We start from the raw sequence: 19428 nt of genomic DNA, 5'->3' as shown, positions 1-19428 counted from the left end.
TGGTTGTTGTCTTGGAAACGTCCCCATCTGTTGATTCAGGGATCGAGACGTGGCTGCACGATCCGTTACAGGCATTTGGATAAGACGCCTGTCATCTCGACTGCTACTGATACGTGGCCGTTGGGATTTAGCACGGCGTTCCGTATTATCCTCCTGAATTCACTAATTCCATATTCTGCTAACAGTCGTTGGATCTCGACCAACGCGAGCAGCAATGTCGCGATACGATAAACTGCAATCGCGATAGGCTATAATCCGACCTTTATAAAGTCGTAAACGTGATGGTATGCATTTCTCCTCCTTACACGAGGCATCACAACAACGTTTCACCAGAAAACGCCGGTCAACTGCTGTTTGTGTATGAGAAATCGGCTGGAAACTTTCCTCGTGTCAGCACGTTGTAGGTGTAGCCACTGGCGCCAACCTTGTGTGAATGCTCTGAAAAGCTAATCATTTGCCTATCACAGCATCGTCTTCTTTTCGGTTAAATTTCGCATCTGTAGTACGTCATCTTCGTGGTGTAGCAATTTTAATGGCCAGTAGTGTAGTATTTCACGTATTTTGCTTCGATAAATGAATATACTAACTATAATACTTCCGTTCGGCTATAAGACACTATGCCCTAATTATACGTAAATGATTACATTAATGACTGCATATAGTACCTGAAAAAGTAGCGCACTTTTATCGCACACTGCTAAGAATTTCCTGCTTTACATTTATGTCAAGCATATTGAGACCACGGAAAGACGGCAAAAAAGGAACATAGCAGTTTTACGTCTGGAAGTAATTACAAATGTCTCACAACTAAAAGTCAGGCTTTGGTTTTTAATCTCTTGTGATACCTGTTAAAAAAAACAAGTGCCTGAATACATCAGTTAGGCTAGTAAATTACAAATCCATCCTTGCCTAGTGTCTTACTGTAACAAAACCAGTAACTGCCTGCCGGCCGCGGTGGTCTCGTGGTTCTAGGCGCGCAGTCCGGAACCGTGCGACTGCTACGGTCGCAGGTTCGAATCCTGCCTCGGGCATGGATGTGTGTGATGTCCTTAGGTTAGTTAGATTTAAGTAGTTCTAAGTTTTAGGGGACTGATAACCACAGCAGTTGAGTCCCATGGTTCTCAGAGCCATTATTTGAACCAGTAACTGCCGTAATTTAACTCACTTCACAATCCTTTTCATTGACGCTGCAGTTTTGTTGCCAAACCAAAGAAGTATTAACGATTGTTACGTTCTTTTCCGCCTTCTTATTTACCTGTGGCTTCTATAAATGGTTCCAGGAAACCCGCAGTTCTTCCTGGAAGTTCATTACCATGTCCCTGTAATCTGTGAGCGGAAATCTTTTCCGTCACTAAAGCAACAACTTCGTTGTACTGAGTGTGTAACGATTCAAGCACAGTGTACAAGCTATTCCAATGTGTGCTGATCTGTTTTTTCAAAGAAGATCTCAAAGATAAGAGAGATCACTTTTCTTCATGTGCTGTACAATGAATCTGGGAGTATTTATTGTTGCGGCGATGTTCGGCATTATTTAACAACAATCTACCTTCACTGAAAGTGTGGCTAACCTCTGTGTTAATTCAATGTGCAGCACAAATAAGCTTTCGCTGTTTTCCAAAGGTTTTATTATATTGGCACAACAATATGCAACATGGCGAACAGAATCTTCCAGTCAATCATACTCACTTGTGTTTCATTTTTAATATCTGCCTGGATCTTTTTGACGTCCAGGAATTAAGTTGTAAACAAAACATTATTCACTAGAGACCAATCTGTGTTTATGTAAAATGTTGTAAGCGTCAAATACTGCATCTTATAATGTGAATCAGCCCACATGTCAGCTCTTACTGCCATATTTTATACTAATTGCCGTAATAACGGAAGGAGTTACTCTGGTTCAAATTGCACAACCTGTAATATTTAATTTAATGGCATGCGACGAGGGCCTCCCGTCGGGTAGACCGCTCGCCTGGTGCAAGTCTTTCGATTTGATGCCACTTCGGCGACTTGCGCGTCGATGGGGATGAAATGATGATGATTAGGACAACGCAACACCCAGCCCATGAGCCGAGAAAATCTCCGACCCAGCCGGGAATCGAACCCGGGCCCTTAGGATTTACAGTGTGTCGCGCTGACCACTCAGCTACCGGGGACGGACTGTGCAACCTGTTATTTGACATGTCTGCTTATAGCAGAGGGATGCAGCATGACATCTGAAACGGTGACTTGTCCATAATGTGCTCCTAGACCTTCTTGGCCTAGTTCTTTGAAACCGTCACCAGGAACACCATTAAAATTTCTCTCATCTTTTGCACACTTTGCAATACATTTTACTGTTATTCTATTTCTTACTACTGCTGGTGTCCCTGAATGATCTGCTAGTGTGAGATTTCTCACAACTGTGTTTCTTTAAATAAGTCATTAATGACTCGAAACACAATAAAATGAAGCAATTTATGCTCTCTTTGCTCTATTCTGGCAACCACATAAGTCTAAGGGTTTTCTTCTATGATAATAGTCACAGTTTTTTTAAATTTATCTTAATCTCTTGTATTTTTCCCCATATATTCTGCCCACGGCCGCTTTCCTGGTTTCGTGACGCTGAAGGTTACTCCGGCTGTGGTGAGGATGAAATCTGTAATTGGTGATAAACTGGCAGTAGTGTTGCAAGTTCAGTTTAACGATTCAGTGTTTCCTCTTGAATACATTTAGCATTAGAGATTGACTGCAGTATTCTTGGTTAATTTCCTGTCAGCATTTTCGAAGTTCGGTTTAGAGGGAAGAGTGCCGTACGTTGCTACACTTTTCACCTTTTAACCTCTAGCCAGCCGTGTTCGTCTCTAGCCAGTCGTGTAGGAGAAGTTTAATATATTTTCTCATTCCGTCTTCGAACAATAGCATTCACTTTTTATCTGCTGCAGTCTTTTTCTGAAATTACAAAAATTGTTCCCGAAACTTAAGGTTTTTCCTAATGTGAAAACATGTTCTAAGGTACAACATTGTGATATACGTAGGAGCAAATGTTCGATTGACATTTAAAAGCGTTGTGATCGAGGAAATCTTGTTAGTACTGTATTTAATAGCCTGTGGTACAGTATTACTCTATAAGACACCAATAATCAGTAAATGAAATAAAATTAAGCAGACGTTATCAAAAACCAGTTGCAAGTTAAATACGTTTTGGAGTGGAAGCTATTTGAAACTACCGGAAATTTCCATTTTCAAGACAGGTAAAATTTAACAAAACTTTAAAGAAATTCAGTTCAGTTGCAAGTATTACATGTTTCATGGTAAAAATTCTCCTTCTGTTTCAATGTACGAGATCATACACGACCGACGAAGTTTAGTTTAACTGCCAACAAGTTAAATAAATAATTCTGAAAATCTATAATCTATTCTAAATACGAGGGTTGGAACTTAAATAGTGGCAACCATTTATTCACAACCGATACAAAATAGTTACATGTTTGTACCTGTTACTTTCGTTCAAAGTAGTCACCAGTGTTGTGTAGTACCCGTCGCCAGCGGTCTGGAAGGCGTAGTATACCGTTAGCAGAGCCTGTTCTGTTGATGGTGCGTGCGAATGGAGCGGTGTACTTCCTGTCGAACTGTCGAATGTCTGGAACAGTTCTGAAGCTAATGCCACCGTCAATGCACAGTATTACTGATCGTATTTGGAGCATCACCTGCGACCAGCTTTGCAAAAGAAATGGCAACAGTTTCTGCGCAACCCACCCATCATTTTGCACGAAATTGCGCGGGTGCATACAGTGCAAGCTGTGGCTGCTCTTTTCGGTCGATGGGACTGGAAGTACTGTACCATCCACCATACTCCCCGGACATAAGTCCTTGTGACTTTGATTTGATGACTTAAGTCTTATGACTTGGCTTATAGCTGGTTTGCATTGAAGGCACTTTCATGATTCGTTCCAAGTGTACCATAATTCTACAGATATAATATATCGTCTATATTCTGTTCGTTCTTTATCATTCTTGGCGTAATACGAAATTATGCTGCTCAGATATTTGCCACTGTCTGTCAGTGGTGATCTAGATAACAGTTTCTGTTCCTGCATTTTGTAGTAGTTTTTGTAGTTGCTATGAAAGTTGAAATTGTCTCAAAAAACCATATAGATCTTATTTTTAATTGCAGATCCGTTCGGTGCCTGCTGATGTGGACAATTACTTCACGAGTTTAGTGAAGAACACGATGCACGATCGAGATACTCACGGGACGTCGAGGGCGGATTTCATACATTTACTCATGCAACTGCGAGGCAACGAATCTGCCAACGAAAAATGCAACCAGATGCAGTCTGATACAAGTATGTCTCTCTGAATTACCCTATGTGTTATATGGTTACGTTACAGCACATAATCTTGAAATATTATGCTTTCATTTGTCTAAAGTAGGAGGTGATTTTACGTTATATGATTTTACAAACCATTTCATGAGGCAGTTACATACACAAAATAATAAGAAAGATGCAAACAATGACCAGTGTGTATTTGAGACTTGTAATTATATTGATTTTTTTCCTCTGTTTCCAGTCAGGAATCCGTCCGTGCAGTTTGTCGGTTATAGTAATGTTCACCATCTATAGTTTTCATAGTTGTAGTACTGAACTGCTGTACTCCAAGTGGAAACGAATTGCAAGTAACTCCTAATCAGAATCAGTCAAGTTACACAGTCCAGCGTGATCCATCCAGAACACACACTAAAAATCAATGTAAAAGTTGTTTATGCAAATGTATCTCGGACCGGGGAGCACAGGGAAGGGAACCACCTCGCCATTTGCCGGAAGTGATTTAGGAAAACCATAGAAAATCTAACTCAAAATTTTTTCCCGAGGTCTGCAATTTGTTGAAATTGTCGCAATGAAGGAAATGTGATACAGATAAAACTATAAACGAGTATTCCTTAATTTATTATTAATCCATTTTTTCGCGTTCCGACATTAACCATCATCAAAATATGTATATATAAGTGGATACATATGTAATACAAATGTGTGGAGGCACTAAAGACTAGCATACAGCAAACAATGTGCGTCAAGACAAATGTAGCAAAATGTATCTATACAACACATGAAGACTAGAAACATACATATTTTACAAAAGAATACCTACCCTGGGTCAGATAAAAACCAGAGGAGTACATTGTTACATGACTGACTGCAACGAACATGAACCGACTGGCAGAATGCTGACTGTGAGTACAGGGAGGTACAGTTGCATGGTCACCATGTGGTGCCACAATACGTTCATGCTGACAACCGGCCGCACCCGAGAACAACACGAGTAACACATTTAACTATTTATAACTACAAGGGTAGGAACTTTAATGGTGGCAACTATTTATTTACAGCTCGTACAAAATAGATACGTGTATCAAAGTTTTACTGGCCTTCAAAGTAGTCACTAGCATTGTGTATAACCCGTTTCCAGCGATGTGGAAGTCGTAGGATACTCTTAGCAGTGCCAGTTGTGTTGACAGCTCGAGCGGCGCGGTCTATTGCCCGACGAATTAGTATCAGTTCTGAAGTGAATGCCATGACGTGTTTTCTTCAGTTTAGAAATAGAGCTGAACTCACGAGGGCTTAGGTCATGGGAGTGAAGTAGGTGGTACAGCACTCAGCTGCCCCATCAGTCAAACAAATCAGTAGCAGTTTGCACTATACGTGCTTGAGTATTGTCTTGCAGAATGATGATCAGGTTCACTTCTGTCTCTAAGCTCGTCTCAGGTTGTGTTCCGTACTCGCAATCAGCATTCTGTCACTCTGTTCATGTCCGTTGCAAGTCAGTCATGTAATTATGTACTCCTCTGGTTTTTATCTGAGTCAGAGTAGGTATTATTTTGTAAAATTATGGGTATTTGCCGCGCGGGATTAGCCGAGCGGTCTACGGCGCTGCAGTCATGGACTATGCGGCTAGTCCCGGAGGTGGTTCGAGTCCTCCCTCGGGGGTGGGTGTGTAAGTTTGTCCTTAGGATAATTTACGTTAAGTAGCGTGTAAGCTTAGGGACTGATGACCTTAGCAGCTAAGTCCCATAAGATTTCACACACATTTGAACATTTTTTATGGATATTTGCAGTCTTCATGTGTTGTGTGGATACACTTTGCTACATGTTCCTTATCTGTAATTAACTGACGCACATACTGTTTGCTATGTGCCAGTCTTAAGTATTTCCATACATTGTATTAAACACGTGTCCTTTTTTATATACAGATTCTGATGATGGATAACGCCGAAACGCAAAATAAATGGGTTATTAAGTGAGGAAATACTTGTTTCTAGGCCGGTCGAGGTGGCCGAGCGGTTCTAGGCGCTACAGTCTGGAACCGCGCGACCGCTACGGTCGCAGGTTCCAATCCTGCCTCGGGCATGGTTGTGTGTGTTGTCCTTAGGGTAGTTAGGTTTAAGTAGTTCTAAGTTCTAGGGGATTGATGACCTCAGAAGTTAAGTACCATAGTGCTCAGAGCCATTTGAACCACTTGTTTCTAGTTTTCTGTGGTGTACAGTTCCTTCATGTACGACCAGTTCATCGCACTTCAAACTACGTAAATTATTCATCATGGTCGCCTCCCTCACGGGTGCCTTTATGGCACATCTTCGTTGCTAAATCATGGTGCTGACAATATCTTGCATGACGTTTAAAAAATGACAAAGGACGCTGTACGCAAGTTTCCACGACTGCTTACAGAATCAAAAAGAACGCCGGATCGTAGCAGCAGCGGAAATGTTGCAGCTCTGTCAGTGTCTAATCATGATGACTTCTTTAACCGCCTTATTACCATGGACGAGTGCTGAGTATATCGCTGTGATCCAGAAACAAAGGGAGAACAGGAAACATACAGATTCACCACCGCTGTAGTAGGCGAAGACCCAAACATCATCGGACGACGTAATACTGCGTGTTTTTTGGCACAACCATGGTGTGGTGATAACATTGTACACATAACGGGCAAACTGTCACAGGAATATACTACCGAATCTCTTGACGAGGTCGTGGGAGTCTATCGAGACGAATCGTCACAGGCGCAGGAAGCTGTCCACGACAATGCGACAGCTCATTCTGCACAGGACAATCACACCTGCTGCTTCTATGCACTGTCAGATTTTATCTCACCTCCTGTGTTCAGTAGACATGGCCCACAGTAAACTGCTATTTTCTTGGATGAAGAAACCATTGCTCGGCAAGTATTTGCAGAGTGGGCATTCCTGACCATTCAAAATGCAGACTGCTACTGCCGAAGTCTCCAACAAAGTCATCCATCATTGGAAACAATTGTGTCATATTGAAGGATCAATATGCAGAAGAGGAGAATCACCATCACCACATTTCATGGTCACAGCTTCGTTTTTTGAGGTGATAATACTTTATCACTAACCCTAATGTCTACGAGAGCAAAGGATTTGTGATGTTATATACACACTCAAAAGAAAGGCTCTAAGCTACTGCGAAAATTTCCTAATCAGAATAAAGGGAAAATGTAGGAAGAAAACTTTAACGTTTGATTTGAAAATGTGATGTTTATCATTCAACATTTTTAGTTCTGCTGAAAGCCCATTGAAGTCGAAATCTCCAGAAAGTGCTGCTCATCTTTCAGAGTATCGACGCATTAAGGGAATACAGAGAGGTCCTGTTTCCGCAACGGGGTTGAAGAACATGATTCGTAGTCCGTATTAACTGTCAGTTTGGGTATTGTTCCTGGGAGAGGCCGATGGCCAATTGCGCCTCCAATTGTTGAAGTTACTGTTGCCATGGCTGACAATGATGTATCTAACATGCGATCTTCAAGCAGTGCAAGAGTCCACCGTTCGAAAAGGGTTGTAAAAATTGTGAAACTGAATCTCTAGTGCAGTTCTAAGCTGTCGTGAAATCAAATAGTCATTGCATTTGGCAAAGTTTGTAACCTGGAACATAAACATAGTGCGCAATTAACAAATGTTACCACCTCAAATGGAAATTGAAATGTGTTTCTTTCAATGGTTTATTCGTTATTTCTCTTCCGCATATCCCTACAAATGTTCCACAAAGTTCCATTGACTTACGATCACTCGTTTATCACGGGGACCCTCTCAAGTAGATTAATCTGGCAACATAAAACTCTCGGTTGAATAATTCTCCCAGAGAAACATTGAAAGAAGAATTTCGTTTATCTCGTGTTTTATTTTGAGCACCTAAGTTATTGGAATCGTAGCCTATTGAAATTGAAATTTGTGGTAAGGTCTTATGGAACCAAACTGCTGAGGTCATCGGTCCCTGAGCTTACACACTACTTAATCTAACTTAAAACAACTTACGCTAAAGACGACACATACACCCATTCCCGAGGGAGGACTCGAACCTCCGACGGGGGGAGTCGAATCGTAACCTATCCCCGATGTTGTTCAATCTGCATATTGAGCAAATAGTAAAGGAAACAAAAGAAAAATTCGGAGTAGGAACTAAAATCCATGGAGAAGAAATAAAAACTTTGAGGTTGGCCGATGACACTGTAATTCTGTCAGAGACAGCAAAGGACTTAGAAGAGAAGCTGAACGGAATGGAGAGTGTCTTGAAAGGAGGATATAAGATGGACATCAACAAAAGCAAAACGAGGACAATGGATTGTAGCTGAATTACGTCGGGTGATGCTGACGGTATTAGATTAGGAAATGAGACACTTAAAGTAGTAGATGAGTTTTGTTATTTGGGTAGCAAAATAACTGATGATGATCAAAGTAGAGAGGATATAAAATGTTGACTGGCAATGGCAAGGAAAGCGTTTCTGAAGAAGAGAAATTTGTTATCATCGAGTATAGATATAAGTGTCAGGAAGTCGTTTCTGAAAGTATTTGTATGGAGTGTAGCCATGTATGGAAGTGAAACGTGGACGATAAATACACTCCTGGAAATTGAAATAAGAACACCGTGAATTCATTGTCCCAGGAAGGGGAAACTTTATTGACACATTCCTGGGGTCAGATGCATCACATGATCACACTGACAGAACCACAGGCATATAGACACAGGCAACAGAGCATGCACAATGTCGGCACTAGTACAGTGTATATCCACCTTTCGCAGCAATGCAGGCTGCTATTCTCCCATGGAGACGATCGTAGAGATGCTGGATGTAGTCCTGTGGAACGGCTTGCTATGCCATTTCCACCTGGCGCCTCAGTTGGACCAGCGTTCGTGCTGGACGTGCAGACCGCGTGAGACGACGCTTCATCCAGTCCCAAACATGCTCAATGGGGGACAGATCCGGAGATCTTGCTGGCCAGGGTAGTTGACTTACACCTTCTAGAGCACGTTGGGTGGCACGGGATACATGCGGACGTGCATTGTCCTGTTGGAACAGCAAGTTCCCTTGCCGGTCTAGGAATGGTAGAACGATGGGTTCGATGACGGTTTGGATGTACCGTGCACTATTCAGTGTCCCCTCGACGATCACCAGTGGTGTACGGCCAGTGTAGGAGATCGCTCCCCACACCATGATGCCGGGTGTTGGCCCTGTGTGCCTCGGTCGTATGCAGTCCTGATTGTGGCGCTCACCTGCACGGCGCCAAACACGCATACGACCATCATTGGCATCAAGGCAGAAGCGACTCTCATCGCTGAAGACGACACGTCTCCATTCGTCCCTCCATTCACGCCTGTCGTGACACCACTGGAGGCGGGCTGCACGATGTTGGGGCGTGAGCGGAAGACGGCCTAACGGTGTGCGGGACCGTAGCCCAGCTTCATGGAGACGGTTGCGAATGGTCCTCGCCGATACCCCAGGAGCAACAGTGTCCCTAATTTGCTGGGAAGTGGCGATGCGGTCCCCTACGGCACTGCGTAGGATCCCACGGTCTTGGCGTGCATCCGTGCGTCGCTGCGGTCCGGTCCCAGGTCGACGGGCACGTGCACCTTCCGCCGACCACTGGCGACAACATCGATGTACTGTGGAGACCTCACGCCCCACGTGTTGAGCAATTCGGCGGTACGTCCACCCGGCCTCCCGCATGCCCACTATACGCCCTCGCTCAAAGTCCGTCAACTGCACATACGGTTCACGTCCACGCTGTCGCGGCATGCTACCAGTGTTAAAGACTGCGATGGAGCTCCGTATGCCACGGCAAACTGGCTGACACTGACGGCGGCGGTGCACAAATGCTGCGCAGCTAGCGCCATTCGACGGCCAACACCGCGGTTCCTGGTGTGTCCGCTGTGCCGTGCGTGTGATCATTGCTTGTACAGCCCTCTCGCAGTGTCCGGAGCAAGTATGGTGGGTCTGACACACCGGTGTCAATGTGTTCTTTTTTCCATTTCCAGGAGTGTAGTTTGGACAGGAAGAGAATAGAAGCTTTCGAAATGTGGTGCTACAGAAGAATGCTGAAGATTATAGATGGGTAGACCACACAACTATTGAGGAGGTATTGAATAGATTTGGGGAGAAGAGAAATTTGTGGCACAACTTGACTAGAAGAAAGGATCGGTTGGTAGGACATGTTCTGAGGCACTAAGGGATCACAATTTAGTATTGGAGGGCAGCGTGGAGGGTAAAAATCGTAGAGGGAGACCCAGAGATGAATACACTAAGCAGATTCAGAAGGATGTCGGTTGCAGTAGGTGCTTGGAGATGAAGAAGCTTGCACAGGATAGAGTAGCATGGAGAGCTGCATCAAACCAGTCTCTGGCCTGAGGACCAAAACAACAACAACATGTTAAGAGTCCTAGCCATGCATTCGTACGCAATACTAAATGAGTTTGACTTCAGAATCCTTTTTCGCAGTATTATGCAGGTACTGAATTCCATTTTTTCCATGCAGATACTTACGACGCTTGTAATTAATGGATACCCAACTGTCAATGGAGTGTCTGATCATGATGCACAATTAATAGAAATAAAGAATATAGCACTTTACCCCCCTGAGGCAGTTTCATACAAACAAGTGAGGCTTGTTAATGAGAACAGGACATAGTTTTTTGAGAGTAAGTTAAAAGAGGTGGTCTGGGATGTGGTACATACGGAAAGAGATGCTAATGTCAAATTCGATTTATTCCACAGTATATTTGTGTCAGTATTTGAAAGCTGCTTTTTTGTAGAAAGTTAGCAGAAAAAAAACAAGTAAGTTGTTGATAACTAAGGGAATTGAACTCTCATGTAAGAGGAAGAGGCAAATCTATACAGGGTATTCGGAAATTCCCATTACAAACTTCCAGGTCGTGTAAAGGGGAGTGAGTAAATAATATTTTGAACAGAAACTCACGTCCAGAAACGTACCGTTCCCGTTCTAAGACGGTTTCAATTCAGATGTTTAACTGATTCAATTTTCGTTGAGGGACTGAATTAGCTGCGACGCAGTACAATTATTACGTAATAGTTCGAAAGGAAACATAACGAAACATCCATTCAGCATTTAAGCGCATTTGTTTGTATTAAAAGGGAAACATTATGAATTTTCATTACTCTAAAACAAAAAAGAACCCAGCATACTGTGTGTACAGAATAGTACTAAAGCAGCGAGGTAGACGTTAACTGATATCAGATGACCGTCTGACGTTGCACACGTCATACTGCCTGTTGCATACTAGGGCTAACAACTCTTGAGACTTCACTTTTTCCCTCACCAGACGTGGACGCGATATGCATCTGAATTGAAACCGCCGTAGAACGAAAACGGTTCGTTTCCGGACATGGGTTCCTATTCAAAATATAATGTACTCACTCCCCCCTACAAGTCCTAGAAGTTTGTAACGGGAATTTCCGAACACTCTGTATAAAGGCCAAAATCAGTCAAGATCTGACACTACTTGTACCGCATACTACAAAAAATACTGTATTATTTTAAGAAAAACCATTAAAATGTCAAGAAGTATATATGCCCTGACAGAAATTAATAATGCAGATAATAATATTAACACTATATAGGATTCTGTCAAACAGGAGACAGAACAGCCAGTTAGTGTAGAAAACACTGTAACAATTAAACTATACGACTTTGCTGTGACTGATAATCCACACACTGCGAGTGCTTGTAAAAATCTCTTTCTAGATGTAACGGCAAAAAGAAGATTAAGTGGTTCAGTTGAAGAGGGTAGAGAATATATGAAAAATGTCATTCCACACAACTCCAAGCAGCTAGAGGTAGCATGAACAACCTTCACTGAAGCTAATAGAATTATAAAAATTGTAAAAAGAAACAGAAGCTCATGTGATGTTGATCGAATTTTAAGTAGGATTCTGAAAAGTTGTTCCAACTTAATAAGTAACGTCCTTAGTCCTGACATAGGGAATTTTTTCTGGATGGGTTGAAATATGCAATTCAGATGTGTAACTCATCCACTTTATAAGAAAGGTGAGAAAAAAGACTTCAATGATTATTGGCCAGTTTTCTTACCGACACATTTGTCCAAAATATTCGAAAAAGTAAAATACTCAACAGAAGTTTCACATTTAATAGAAACAATTTACTTAACGTATCACTGTTCGGATTCCATAAGGGTTGCTTGACGGATAACGCTATTTATACATTCACTCACCAAATATTACAATCCTTAAATAATTAAATATCTCCATATGGTAATTTTATGATTTTTTTCCAAGGTGTTGTGTAGATCATGTTACACTATTAGAAAAACTTAAGTTTTGTGGAACTTATGACTTAACACTTAACTGGTTGAAATCATGCTTAACAAACAGACATCAAATAGTTCTGCCGAATAATTCAGATGATGTTAGAAGGGTGGAAAATTTTACTGGTTAGGTAGAAATTACAAAGGGTGTCCCACATAGTTCAATTTTGGGTCCACTCCTATTCCTAATATCAATGAATGACAATCTACTTAATATCGAAAAAAACAGAATTGGTTTTTTTTTGCAGACTATACTAGTGTTATAATAAATCTCATAAGAGAGAAAGAAACAGAAGATATTTTTAGGGAATTTTTTCAAAAAATTATTGGAGATTTTCTGAGAATAGACTCTCCCTAAATTTTGAGAAACCACACTATATTCAGTTCTGAACAACAAATAGAATCGTACGAATAACTGATGTAGCACATCAACAGGAGTGAGTAAATAGGGCAGAATGCTCAAAATTTTTGGGTGTACATATTGAGGAAAACTTGAACTGGAAGAAACATATTACTAAGCTTCTCAAAGAATTACGTTCAGCTACTCTTGCCCTTCGTATGATTGCTAATCTCGAAAACAGACGAATTAACCGTATGACGTATTTATCATACTTCCACTCAATAGTATCTTATGGAATAATTTTCTGGGGTAATTCATTACTTAGAAAGAAAGTACTGACTGCACAAAAGCGAGCAGTAAGAATAATATGCGGGGTCCATCCATGGACATCACCGTAGGCACCTCTTAAAGAAGATAGGTATTTTAACTCCACCATCACAATACATATATTCTCTAATGAAATTCATCGTAAATAACCCATCACAATTTAAGAAGAACTTTGAGGTCCACACCAAACATCAGCACTTCAGTAATTACAGTTACACTAATTTCAAAATCCTCTACGGGATCCACATTTGTTTGTCTACTGTAGCTGCATGAAAAACAAAGGCACAGGCGGCGGCAATGCAAGTAAAATAGCTGCAGGAAACATGAGTAGCTTAAAGGTGCAGTTTATATTGCAAACGTGAATGTAAGTCTGTGGGATGGATACGTTTCGACAAGGCGTGTCTAGTTTATTAACAAATTTATTGGTAGAATACTTCTTAAACATTAATGTTATATGGAAGTGTGACTGCTGCGAGGAAGACATAGAGTTGAAAAGTCTTCCATTTCACTTCCTTTGACATCATAGGGACGTGTGTTAACCGCTTGCCTCTCGCAGTCATTTTCCGCTAATTTAAACAGCCGCTGGGTAAACACAGTGCGACCAATGCGCAAACAGGAAAGACACCCAACCTTGGCTGAGGTTTTATGAGGTTTCCCTCAGCCATAAGACAAATGTCAGGGTTGTGCATATTCCCCAAAACCAACCAAGTAATAATAATTAAAAAAAGATTATAAAACAGAGAATAAGATTAAACCCACCCAATCTACCAAATAAAAAGTGCCACATCAGCATAACATAAGAATAAGCTAAGGCTCCAAAGTAGCATTAAGCCCTCCATGAGCCCGCCCCACCACTCCGGTGGAGGAAAAAAAAAAGGAAAGAAAGAAAGAAACAACCAGCATTCAGCCCTTTTAGTCACATTGTTGGGAGTTTAACAACCTGTGCGGCACGATCGAAGCGAGTGTTAAAGTTACATGACAAGTGGTTAAAAACGTAGCCATTAAGAGAGTTTGCTAGTTCACGGCCAAGTGTTTTCCCAGAAAGTCTTCAATACACGAACTTCGCACGACGATCCAAGTCCTCCAAATAAGGTAAGCTTCATTCGCTTTAAACTGGCAGTACGATTAACAGATGCACGCCCGTGTGACTCGAGACGGAACGAATACTTGTAAAGTCACGGTCCGCGGCATAACGTTTGTCGATAAAAACGTCCCGCTCTTAGCGCAAGCATAACGAGTTACGCATTTACCTAACTAAATCTGGTCACAGCAACCCAAATTAACCTGAAATGATGAATCAGACAAAACTAAACTATAACTTATAGGGTACCTCCTGGCACACGGAGCATTTTTTGTGGATAGAAATACCCACTACGCCGACTATTTTGTAACAAGTTTGCATGTTGGACCTGGAATATCATGGCTATCTTAGCGGTAACGCTATGGCTCCTTCACAGCCAAACACTGCAGTGAATTAATTCTCAAAAAAATTCGAAGAAGAAATACAGAGCACAATCACATCCCTTCGGGACAAACAGACCACAAATGCAGCTGATCAGCATTGCATGCACGTAATAAATCTAAGTAATTGAAGTACTTTACCTCCCTACATCCTAATTCTACAGCACAGATTACCCATGAAGTGCATCTTATCTGACATGATTGTCACTTCCTAGCACGCACGTAAATAGTGAAGCTATGCTAAACAATGAGCCACATAAGTTTGTAAGAAAACTATGTAAGATGAGACTCGCGTCCTGCTTGTCTGTTCATTTGTAGAACGGTTTGCATACTTGATGGGTCAATAATTCTACAATGTAACATCTGATTTATCTCTCTGGAGACGGCAGGTCGTTATGCCTAGATGATGGAGTAGGACGACTGATGAAAAGTTTCATGAGGCATGACATTAAGTCATGTAACAGTTGATTATGCCAGGCTTTTCCTCAAAACTATCACTGTATTCAGTCATGGCACGTTGGAGATTGGCCCGTTGATGGACAACAATGTGGTTCAGTTCAGTGGCTGTCATTGCGTCTCTGAAACTGCAGGGGCTTAAGGTGGTACAATGTGGGCCCACATTTGGTTCCGACGGACTGCGCGTGTACCCGCGGATAGAACCGGCCACGGCCTACGGGTGAAGCTAGCAAATTTATATTTTGTAAAACGATACTTCCGACAGAGAGGTCGATTCTTCACAAGGACGTCGACGCCAATGACGCAATCGTTCATAAGACTATCGACAGTAAGGAACTCATAAAACACAACCTGTTCCTCCAGTTTCGCTCCAAGGTGGGCATGAGCTGAACAGCTTTATTATGCATACCTTCGGCACCGAGGACTCTGCACGCATTAACGGGCAACGTTGGCACCTCGTTGCACTCAGAAATTTGTCTGGACAGAGCGGTTGAGATTAGTTTCAGGTCCGGAATCAATAATGGCCTCAGAATCATTTCTCCAAATTATAAGCTGATAGTTGATCGCTTTTATATGTGTTTCACCCGTGGAGAAGTTTCATGGCTCGCATGTCAATGCCATCATTCTAGCGCAACACGCGGACGTCAGAATCTGCGCCCCTCGCATCCCTGTCGATGAGATCATTGCGGTTAACCAGTCTAGTCGTAGTTAGTCTTCCTGTGGTTTGCGATCAGAGCGTTCTTTCAACATTTGGCTCTGATAGCAGTTCCTGTTATTATTATGCAGGCTTAGTGCCTTCGCCTGATTAAACGCCCCTCAATTTTGTGTTCTTATGAGGTTGTTGTTGTTGTTGTCTTCAGTCCTGAGACTGGTTTGATGCAGCTCTCCATGCTACTCTATCCTTTGCAAGCTTCTTCATCTCCCAGTACCTACTGCAACCTACATCCTTCTGAGTCTGCTTAGTGTATTCATCTCTTGGTCTCCCTCTACGATTTTTACCCTCCACGCTGCCCTCCAATGCTAAATTTGTGATTCCTTGATGCCTCAAAACTTGTCCTACCAACCGATCCCTTCTTCTAGTCAAGTTGTGCCACAAACTTCTCTTCTCCCCAATCCTATTCAATACCTCCTCATTAGTTACGTGATCTACCCATCTGATCTTCAGCATTCTTCTGTAGCACCACATTTCGAAAGCTTCTATTCTCTTCTTGTCCACACTAGTTATCGACCATGTTTCACTTCCATACATGGCTACACTCCATACAAATACTTTCAGAAACGACTTCCTGACACTTAAATCTATACTCGATGTTAACAAATTTCTCTTCTTCAGAAACGATTTCCTTGCCATTGCCAGTCTACATTTTATATCCTCTCTACTTCGACCATCATCAATTATTTTACTCCCTAAATAGCAAAACTCCTTTACTACTTTAAGTGTCTCATTTCCTAATCTAATTCCCTCAGCACCACCTGATTTAATTTGACTACATTCCATTATCCTCGTTTTGCTTTTGTTGATGTTCATCTTATATCCTCCTTTCAAGACACTGTCCATTCCGTTCAACTGCTCTTCCAAGTCTTTTGCTGTCTCTGACAGAATTACAATGTCATCGGCGAACCTCAAAGTTTTTACTTCTTCTCCATGAATTTTAATGCCTACTCCGAATTTTTCTTTTGTTTCCTTTACTGCTTGCTCAATATACAGATTGAAAAACATCGGGGAGAGGCTACAACCCCGTCTCACTCCTTTCCCAACCACTGCTTCCATTTCATGCCCCTCGACTCTTACAACTGCCATCTGGTTTCTGTACAAATTGTAAATAGCCTTTCGCTCCCTGTATGTTACCCCTGCCACCTTCAGAATTTGAAAGAGGGTATTCCAGTTAACATTGTCAAAAGCTTTCTCTAAGTCTGAAAATGCTAGAAACGTAGGTTTGCCTTTTCTTAATCTTTCTTCTAAGATAAGTCGTAAGGTTAGTATTGCCTCACGTGTTCCAACATTTCTACGGAATCCAAACTGATCTTCCCCGAGGTCCGCTTCTACCAGATTTTACATTCGTCTGTAAAGAATTCACGTTAGTATTTTGCAGCTGTGACTTATTAAACTGATAGTTCGGTAATTTTCACATCTGTCAACACCTGCTTTCTTTGGGATTGGAATTATTATATTCTTCTTGAAGTCTGTGGGTATTTCGCCTGTCTCATACATCTTGCTCACCAGATGGTAGAGTTTTGTCACGACTGGTTCTCCCAAGGCCATCAGTAGTTCTAATGGAATGTTGTCTACTCCCGGGGCCTTCTTTCGACTCAGGTCTTTCAGTGCTCTGTCAAACTCTTCACGCAGTATCGTATCTCCCATTTCATCTTCATCTACATTCTCTTCCATTTCCATAATATTGTCCTCAAGTACATTGCCCTTGTGTAAACGATCTATATACTCCTTCCACCTTTCTGCCTTCCCTTCTTTGCTTAGAACTGGGTTGCCATCTGAGCTCTTGATATTCATACAAGTGGTTCTCTTCTCTCCAAAGGTCTCTTTAATTTTCCTGTAGGCAGTATCTATCTTACCCCTAGTGAGACAAGCCTCTACATCCTTACATTTGTCCTCTAGCCATCCCTGCTTAGCCATTTTGCACTTCCTGTCGATCTCATTTTTGAGACGGTTGTATTCCTTTTTGCCTGCTTGATTTACTGCATTTTTATATTTTCTCCTTTCATCAATTAAATTCAATATTTCTTCTGTTACCCAAGGATTTCTATTAGCCCTCGTCTTTTTACCTATTTGATCCTCTGCTGCCTTCACTACTTCATCCCTCAGAGCTACCCATTCTTCTTCTACTGTATTTCTTTCCCCCATTCCTGTCAATTGTTCCCTTATGCTCTCCCTGAAACTCTCTACAACCTCTGGTTCTTTCAGTTTATCCAGGTCCCATCTCCTTAAATTCGCACCTTTTTGCAGTTTTTTCAGTTTCAATCTGCAGTTCATAACCAATAGATTGTGGTCAGAATCCACATCTGCCCATGGAAATGTCTTACAATTTAAAACCTGGTTCCTAAATCTGTCTTTCCATTATATAATCTATCTGATACCTTTTAGTATCTCCAGGGTTCTTCCATGTATACAGCCTTCTTTCATGATTCTTAAACCAAGTGTTAGGTATGATTAAGTTATGCTCTGTGCAAAATATTACAAGGCGGCTTCCTCTTTCATTTCTTCCCCCCAATCCATATTCACCTACTATGTTTCCTTCTCTCCCTTTTCCTACTGACGAATTCCAGTCACCCATGACTATTAAATTTTCGTCTCCCTTCACTACCTGAATAATTTCATTTTTCTCGTCATACATTTCATCAATTTCTTCATCATCTGCAGAGCTAGTTGGCATATAAACTTGTACTACTGTAGTAGGCATGGGCTTTGTGTCTATCTTGGCCACAATAATGCGTTCACTATGCTGTTTGTAGTATCATCTGTATCATTGAGGCTTGCAAGCCTCCCCACCAACGGCAAGGTCCATGGTTCATGGGGGAAGTCTTATGAGGTAGGTCTTAAGAATGTGGTGTACATTAGTCGAATTGCTATCGCAGGTGAATTCATTGCCCGAATCAACATGTACTTTACGAGTGTAACAAGCATGAGTTTCTTGACGGTGGTGGATGACCATTGCTGCGATAGTATTAAGTTAATCATGAGGTTCAGGGTAGGCTAGATACCTATTGTAAATTTTTTGCGATACACCTTTCAGAAAATGTAGACTCATGTTCAGAAAAAATAATAGAACACCTTGAACGACTAGAGATAGGACATTTATGATCACAGGACATGTACATTAGTATGATCTGCAGAAATTATTGGTATTTGAACAATGTCAGCCCGCGGGTTCAAGATCAACACCAACTACAAGTAAAATGTACCTGCAGCTCTCGTTGTCGCTATAAATCGAAGGTAATGGATCAGAGTGACTTGAGCAGACGTGCTCGACGCCTCGTAGACGTATGCGCGAACTGAACCATCAAATCAGTGACTTTGAAAGAGGGCGCACTATTGGCATGAGAGAATGTGATGCATCCATCCTGGAAATAGCTGCTCGTGTGGGACAAAGTGTTTCGGCAGTGCAACGGGTGCGTGCAGAATGGTTCAAGGAAGGCCGTAGAACACGTCGAGATGCGTCAGGTCGCACCACCCAGACCACCCACGGAGAAGATCGACAGCTCATCCGAATGGCATTG

At 41.9% G+C, this 19428-nt stretch overlaps 1 protein-coding gene across 1 annotated transcript in view; it reads left to right on the top strand.

Moving 5' to 3' along the window:
* The window catches only part of LOC126262420 (probable cytochrome P450 6a14), a 102270-nt gene that overhangs the window by 38090 nt on the left and 44752 nt on the right, over positions 1-19428 (top strand). The window contains exon 4 of the mRNA XM_049959053.1: positions 4154-4325. Coding sequence (XP_049815010.1) covers positions 4154-4325 — 172 coding nt within the window. The remainder of the gene's footprint in view (positions 1-4153; positions 4326-19428) is intronic.

Source organism: Schistocerca nitens, chromosome 6 (assembly GCF_023898315.1).
Source record: "Schistocerca nitens isolate TAMUIC-IGC-003100 chromosome 6, iqSchNite1.1, whole genome shotgun sequence".
NCBI classification, from domain to species: Eukaryota; Metazoa; Arthropoda; class Insecta; order Orthoptera; family Acrididae; genus Schistocerca; species Schistocerca nitens.
The sequence above is the reverse complement of the archived record's forward strand: the minus strand, read 5'-3'. Positions and strand labels throughout refer to the sequence as shown.